This window comes from Ooceraea biroi, chromosome 1 (assembly GCF_003672135.1).
Source record: "Ooceraea biroi isolate clonal line C1 chromosome 1, Obir_v5.4, whole genome shotgun sequence".
Taxonomy (NCBI): domain Eukaryota; kingdom Metazoa; phylum Arthropoda; class Insecta; order Hymenoptera; family Formicidae; genus Ooceraea; species Ooceraea biroi.
The window spans coordinates 7,068,059-7,076,596 of record NC_039506.1 but is presented as its reverse complement, the minus strand read 5'-3'; the positions used below and the strand labels follow the sequence as shown (position 1 = coordinate 7,076,596).

General features: G+C 43.4%; 1 protein-coding gene across 1 annotated transcript; it reads right to left on the bottom strand.

Annotated features, from left to right (window-relative positions):
- Window positions 1–3,801: 3,801 nt before the first annotated feature.
- LOC105285461 lies at window positions 3,802–8,245 on the bottom strand. The gene is made up of 2 exons (XM_020033645.2): window positions 6,056–8,245; window positions 3,802–4,551 (listed from the first exon to the last, which is right to left on the bottom strand). Exons 1-2 carry the CDS (start codon window positions 6,329–6,331, stop codon window positions 4,333–4,335), a joined length of 495 nt encoding a protein of 164 aa, XP_019889204.1. The 5' UTR covers window positions 6,332–8,245; the 3' UTR covers window positions 3,802–4,332.
- Window positions 8,246–8,538: the final 293 nt, after the last annotated feature.

Below are 8,538 nucleotides of genomic sequence, written 5' to 3'. Positions count from 1 at the left end.
CCGAAGGCCGATAACGCCAGTCAAAGTTCGTGCGGCAATTAAATGTGCAAATATCGAAGAAGCCGGGCGTAGGCACCCGTTCACGAATGTTATCGATTTCGCCGCGGTCTCTCGGCGTAAGCCAAAACCGCACCACCCCCCGCTCTTCGATAGAGATACGTCCCGCAGGTAACGATCAAGCCGCATGTCGAAGAGATGCTAAACCGGCAGTGAGTGTAGGTCAATATTTCCGTTACTTGAGCTAATAATTTAGCTAGCTCGTCTACGCTCCGTATCCGAGGCGCCTCTGTAATGATGCACGAGCCGGTTATTGCTATCGGCAACGTGCTGGAAGATGATCCACGCAATCGTTTCATCTCACGTTGGACCAACGTCAAGCCGAACATCACCTCTGGTCGCGCGTAAACACATTTGCATAAATTGAAAAATGATGAACGATCGAGAGGCCAAGGCACTCCCAACGAATTTAATTGAAAGAATTTAAAAGAAAAAATTCGCAAACTTCGCGAGAAGAGCAACGCGCGCGCGCCATGCTATTTTATGTTAAAATCGATCTGTTGCTCACGTAGTTTTATATTGCCCGCGCGGAGAGAAAAAGGTTCGCGCGAAGATCGATTTTTCTATGGAGTCACCGCGATACCATTTCTAACCTGCGCGAATATCTCATCTAAGTGGAACATCATGCCTATGCTAGCCATTCGCGGGAAGTTTTCCTCTTCATGACGTCTCAAGATCTCTGACAGATCGTTCAACCAACCTAAGTTTGTATGAATAGCCAGGGGATTCGTTCCACAACGCGCTATCGTCACTGATTAAATAATTCAGCATAACGTAACCTACTTCGGGGAATTCTATATAAAACCGCAGCTGAAAAATCGCAGCAACGAATTTTTTTCGTTACAAAAATGCGTTATTAAAGGAATACCGCCGAAATTTTAAACGAAGGTATTTCTCATCTTGCAGATTTAGCTAATATCACGTTTTCGTTGCAATGAATAACGTTGCAAAAAACGAATGATGTTGCGTGGCGTTACCGTACCCCATATTACCGAAATAATGTTGGGAAACTGGCTGGCAGTTTAGTTGACATTGCAAGTGCTTCAGAACATTTTGTATCCTTTCTTCTCTTTCAAAAATAAAGAAATAAAGAGTTCAAAGCATGTTTTATAATTTATCACGTCTTCCCGATAATGTTAATCATTTTTTTAATTCCATTTAAATGATGACGCATCAGAGTTCGGCAGTCATTACTCTTTTGTTAAATTGCTCTGCGTATAAATCGCGACTGTTAATACCACATACGTGTTACCACGCAATGCAATAACAGAAATAGCCTCGCCATGCACTAGTTTCTAGCTCATCTCCGGCACGTTGGTCATGTCTAACTTATGACGCGAAGTACAACCGGACGGTGGATTAGCATTCATGTACCGTACTTGTTCAGTTAATAAATTCAATTCGCGGAAAAACTTGCCCCCGTCTTCTATCTCCCTCTCACCACAGTTACTTCCGTATCGCGTAAATTTATCTCTCCCTTCTCGCGAAATTACCTGGCAATATATCGTTCTTTTATGAAATGTTGCAATTAAAAGTACGACGGTTTTCGTCATTACGCCGATTAGAGCATTACTTTCTCATTACTGTTAACATCTCCAAGTTTTCACATTCCGAGCAATCAACGTTTATTATGCGAAATTCCCACGAGGACGAAAGCGCATTAAATAATTATGTATTCATCTTCATTTCTCGCTCGTATACTTTCTCTCTCGCGATACTTTCTTCGTCTTCGGGTTCCGGAGAGACTTGCCGCTGTCTTTGGACATTTTATTCCCGATAGCGGATTAAATTCATTAACTGGCAAATGAAGACTGAAGACATCTCAAAATTCGAGCTGAATGTTAATAATTGCGAGTCGTTAAGGGGCATCCTAACGCTGTTACACGATACTCGAAATCGATGAAGCTTAGTGTAGGTCGTCTCATAGATCGTCGATAGTTCTCGTGTTATATTAGATTTCATCGGGAGCTCCCGTTACGCGCTACTTCCTTTCTGCTTCTCATCCGCATTAATATCGAACGCTATCCTGGTATTAATATCAGTAAGTTACCGCGTAAAATGCAGTTAATAACGGCAGAAATATAACCGTTTTCTTGACTATTCATAGACTAGTCGTTCTCCGCCATTGCCGTCGCCAAATTACGTTTCTATTCATGACTTGTTCAATTTAAAACCAACTTTTCTTTGACAGAATAATTTATAAAATTATCTAATTTTTAATGAAAAATAGTAAAATTTTAGTTCTTCAGTTCAATTTCACGTAAATTGGAATTTTTATTTGTAGATTGGATCAGAAAGCGTCCAGAAAGCTTTTTTAGAAGATTGAAAATTTATGACAAATCCTGATCTTCCGCAACATTTTCTCGTTATACTAAAAATCCAAAAAATCGGCCAAGAAATTCAGAGATAGACGGCATCTCGCTGAGTCTGGGGGGACACGTTACTCGGGACACCCTTATTTATAATAGAAAGTAAAGTCATGGTAAAATAAATGTAAAGCGCAGATGCGGCGTCGACGTGGGATACAGGCACGTTGAAAAAAGACTAGGTCCCTCCCAGTGACAAACACGTCACGTTGCGAACGGCCGACTGCATTATTTACACCCACTTACTGCCGGTCGCCGCTTTCGGTCGTTACATGTTCAGTATGGTTATCTGAAATGATATATGACGGGCCTTTCGCGTACACGAAGCATATAGATTATTGAGGCGCATCCCCTGTCTCCCTTACCATCTCCCGTATCTCTCCTATCGTTGTGGAAAGTAGCATACTGCCCATCCGATGAAATCGGCGTTCCTTTGTCAGCAATTCTCTGATATCGGCAGCAGCGTGCGGCTGACAACATGGTATGATTGAAATACATCGAGTCGGGCTACGGATCTTGTAAAAATTACGTGGATCGAAATCTACCGTCCCTCCGTACCTCGCTCAACGCTTCTTCTGCCAATAAGATGTTATTAAAGTCGGATATTTCCTGAAGAAGGTAACTCGATTGCTTGTGATTCAGTACTTTCGTCAAAATCTTATATGTTACAGATGAAAGAAGATTGGACTCAAGTTTTGTAGCTTTTATCGATAAAGATTAAATAGAACAATATCAAGTACAATAGATAATTGCTTGTTTCAATTACGTGTGTCGAAACTTATTATGAAAATCCTGTCTATATTTGATTTTTCTTGGAAGCTAAACATTCCGAAAACCGATAATTTGCAACATTTAGTAATTGGTGACGACACTTGACGCCATTTTGTCAGGTCTTCATTTGGCTGACAACATACCGCAGTGGAACCGCAAACTACGGCACCGCAGACGTATGTTAGACGAAGCATAGCTCAGGAGAAACATTGTTCTAAACGGGAGTTAGCATACGCAAATGCAAACTCGCCGCTTGTGTGAAAGGTAAACGTTCGACTGACGTATACGCTGCGGTACGGCAATCTGCGGTAATGCGCGAACGGCCCTTATCGACATACAGATAAATCGAGAAGCATTAAATCCCTCAATCACCGTGTTTCCCTGTAAGATTGAAGAAAATCTAGCCACAAGTGCTAAATACCGTCTCCCGATTATAGCGCCGTCTGACAAATTACGGGCTTTTCTACTGATAACAGCGTGGAAAACGCTGTTAAACAGATTAAATAGATTAAATAAATCTCGCCGCGCACCGAACTGCGGCGAAAACTTGAAAAGGAGCTTGATAAACTTGGGAAATATGGAGATTTCAACTTAAGTTCCTTGCGAGAGGATTCCGATTTCGCTGAACAGTGGCGTGTATATGTCCGCTGCCGCTTTCAAGGCGGAAACTAATGGTGCGGTCGGATTTGGCCACTACCACGTCCTTTATCACTGCTATAACGCTCACATATTTTGCTGCGAAAGCATGTTGATAGCTGGCTACCATAATTTAAGTACACCGAGAGAGAGAGAGAGAGAGAGAGAGAGAGAGAGAGAGAGTCTCGCGTCCCACACTGCGACGGATTACACATAGATACACACGGTAGAGATTGCGGAGCGGCACTCGTGCACTTCGACTTCGCGAAGTCGCTTTAATGCCGCAACTTCTGCAGGATTACGGGCGCTTACGGAAGTTGCCCCGTGTAACGATCATATTTTACTTAACCACTGGATTATTTTTCACAAGAATAAACGAACGCAGGGTATACATATCGCTTATATGTCGTTGAAATTTTTTCTTCCTTTTCTTGCCTCTTTGAAAACAGGAAATACATTATTACTGATAAAATTGTGTCTTGTTCCTAGTTTCTTGGATTGTTTATCGTTGCTCATCTCTCAGATTAAAATAAAGGTATTTGCGATTAGCGGAAATACGTTCGCGACCAGGATCCGGTATTACCTTCTCATCATTGTGTTCGATTGCTATATCTATGTCGGGCTCCGTCCTTAGGTAAAAGAAGTATGGACCATTTCGGTCGGCACCTGCCATATCCATTACTAGCTTTCCGGCCGCTTCGCGTTTCGCAGCTGCTTCTTGCTATAATTACATAATGCACATATGTTACTTTGGCACAATGACAAAATTATTGTTATAATTTTCGACAAATATTTATTATGATTTTTGACATTATAAGATATTTCGTTATAGTTTGGTATCATGAATATCGATCATCATAATTGTCGCAATACGCGCGACGGCTTTTCGACAGAAATAAATTGCGGACTGCCAGTACACGCAATTGCATGCATCAGCCTCCCAATGATTTCGTAAGCAGATCGCATTTTGTCGAACGTATTATGGACAAATCATTAATCTCTAGGTTCGATATGTCGATCCAACGTTTCGCCGATAGCAAATCTGAATACTCAATAAACACGTTACACTCACTGTTACAATGTAAGCGTAAACGATGATAAATCGATCCGGCCGATCATTTTCTATTCTAACGATCGAGACAATCCGCCATTTTCGGTGTATCGCAAACGTCAAAGTAGACGGCAAACTATCCGAGACTATCAACGCAATTTCCATCTCATGTCAGTATTCATATTAATGCGATCATAACTGCGATCCGTGATGCGACAGCGTAAGATTCAAAAAGTGCAAAGCACGCGAAAAATGCTGCAAAATGAATTTTGCTTCGCGGGGCAATGTAAATATAATAAAATATTCATGTGCCGGATATTATATCGAGGGAAATGGAGAAGCAGCGCTTAAAAGCGACGTTTAAACGTTCTTTCTTCGCACGCTCTTGCTCCACCATCGTCCCGCTTCTGCAATTAACACGACCCACATCATTGACATTTAAACAGCCCATAGATGGATTGCGGTTAGCAGAAACTTAGTTTTACTTCTGCATAGCCGACAAAGTGGCGCTATCAAACGTAACGATTGATTGCAGCTGGCTAATAGCGGTCTGATTGATTGCCGTAATGCTATTCGAATGTTCGTCGTCGCTCTCGAGCGTTGACCACTGTCTGCATCACTGCCAACATCAATTTCGTATGTATCCTGAAATCGCGTACGGTATTTAAATTTCAAACTATTTTTGATCTTTGGTATTATTCATAGGGCGTCATCAGAACCGTGCGATCCGATTTTTTATTTATCTAGCCGATAATTCATCGATATCGCGTGGGTGGCTCCATTAATTGCACCACTTTACCGATATCCGGAATACTGATAATTTACATTCTCGAATTTTGATCGGTTTTATCGAAGGTGAAGATCCTTATTTTTCTTTGATTTTCCTAATTGCTTTTGCTGCAGGTTTAAAAGCTTAAAAAACCCCATCCGTAGCTTCCAAATTATTCCCGCTTTTCTGCGAAACAAATTGCTCCCCGTTTCTCAACAGCGTACGACACTGCACGGAAATACAAAATACACGTAAGACTTATTTACATTGCCCCTGCGGAGTTGCATCGCAAAATCGCCGTGGTTCGCAAACATTTCGCGTAACGTTTTCTATCGCGGCGGTCGATCGGCCGACCGGCCGAGATACGTCTGGCGTAATCATTTTCACATAGAATCGCTTACATACCGCGGGCGATGTCGAAATGATTTTGAGCAAGGGCATCAAGTTGTTTGACTCCACCGTGACCGTCGTCGGCATCGTTTCCGGCTCGTCCAGCTCTATCGCGAACAGACCTCCTATCGCCTCCTCGATGATTTCCTGACCAGGTGCATCCGTCGAGGAATCAATCCCGCTCGATGTCGGCATCAGTGTTGCAGGCATCGGTTCCTCCGTCGGTTGAGCAACGGCGCTTTCAGCTTGCCTCATTGAATATTGAGCGGTCTGCGAAGCTGCTGCATTCATCGGCGATTCATCGTCGAGAATTCCTAGGAATCTCGCAGTGGGTATCACCTTCCTGTGAGCGGTTTCCTTCTCGGCCTACGCCGAAAGTAAGATCGTGATAATGCGAACGGATACGTGATAATGCGAGCGCGGACACTGATGAATGACGCGGCGATGTGAGATTGATGACGACGGCGTGAACCCAAGTGCTGCATAAAAATGCGAGACATCAAATGTATTATAACGAGATCAGAAGTTTCTTTTCCTTGAAACGTCGCATCTCGTTATGTTCGCCAGGCATTACGATATTCGTTATCCCGATAATTGATTTTTATTTGTTTCTACGTTGTTATTATTCCTGTAATTTAATATTACGTTTTCCCTGAGCATTAATCTCTCGTGTTTCGCTCGTTTCGTCCACTAAAACTAACGAAATATCTGATATCTCCGAGAAAATTCTTGTATTTCCATAATGAGATTCGCAAGTACGTTGCGGGCAATAAAGAACCGTGCTTGTCGGAATTAACAGAACTCCCATTATATCACGGAATTAAAAGAAAATATTTTATGAGATAACTACTTGATCAGCGATGTTCTTCCAATGTTTGTAATAAGATCTGTACAGAGTGGCTTGATGCGTAAGGTTCTTCAGTATCTCAATAATTTCCTGTTCGTCCTTTGGTAACTCGAGCTCCTGCGCTAATTAAACCAACTACTTTAATTTAAATCGAAGTAAGTAAGAGACAAAGTTTGTCGAACGATTGCGCGAACGCGCTTACGAAAAAACTAAAAATTTCAATGCGGCAAATGTCATGCTTTACACCATGACACGTGATCAAACGGTACTAGCATATTTTATCTGTGCCAACACGGCACGATTCGATTTATCCCAGAAACGACCGACTCGCCTTTTCGACTGTACGTTACCGTTATTACATAATAAGAACGCACGCGGGGAAACGACGATGGTATCGAAGGACCATCGCCGTGAAAAGAAAGGCGAGCGAGAGAGTGACGTCACTTGGGAGCTCTTCGATTGCCCCTCCGCGAAACGCCGGGATTCATGATTGCATGGGAATTACGCGTTGGCGAACGAGCGATCCCCCGGATCAAGTTACCCGAATCGTTCCCATTTGATCCGTTTTCCTCTCGATCGAACGACGCCGAGAATCGAGGCCAACCACCTTGTCCCTATCGTTGCGGCCGCGATCTCTTTTGCCTTCTCGCTTGCGGCCGCCGTGCACCATCATCGTCGTCTCTCCTCTGCCACCTGTCCTCCCTTCAACAAAAGCCAATACTCCTGCAGACAGCGCTGAGGACCCCATTGTATAGACAGCTCTCCCCGCGGGGAGGATGTCATTGTACGTCCTTCGGGCCTGGTGACCCCGCGGTTGCTCGATGTTGGCTGACCAGTGCTGGTGACGCAGAACACCAAACTAGAATAGCTATAATATATCGCCGAAAGGCCCGGCCGATAACGAGCAATTGGTACCACGAGGCGGGCTTCCTCATGGTAGCTCGTCTTGTGCCAAGGCTTAGTTCGTAGTGACAGTTGGTTGTAAACCAATCTGATGCTTGGGTCAAGATTTAAGTGGTGTCAATCACACAAATTGGAGCGTCTGTTTGCGGAGTGAGATGGAGGAAGGGTAATCTCGTTTGCTTGTACCAACAAGGCATGACCAAAATGTTCCGCCGATGTGCGTTTTCGGTAGTCGTTGCGCGATGCGCTGATCGAGCGTGTTCCAGTTCCAAGAGGGTGTCCGAGGGAGCTTGTGGGACTCGAACTCTCGAAACAGCTGCCACACTAGACTCTTCGACGTACTTGTACAGACAGCCATGTACATCAGACTCGCCAGATGAAATACGCGATGAAATACGCGAGATGTCACGTGCAATCCGTACATTCGTAGGTAGCGCACGGATTAAGCGCGGCAGCGGCAGCTACGGATCTGTAGGCAAACTGATGAATATGAAGTCTCAGGCTTCCGATTGTGTCAGGCCTTATGAGATAATTCGCTGCGCGCGGGAATATATTCAAGAATATTTTAAAAGTATATTACACAATGTACATATTTGATGCCATAATATTCCGTGGCGTTTCACATACGTGTAGGTATGTCCGTGTATGTCTATCAGAAATTCTTTTTGATCAATTTAATTCTATATTTTAATAATCAAATGCGCTTTAAATGTGCGGGAACAGCTTTACATTTTTATAACTCACTTTG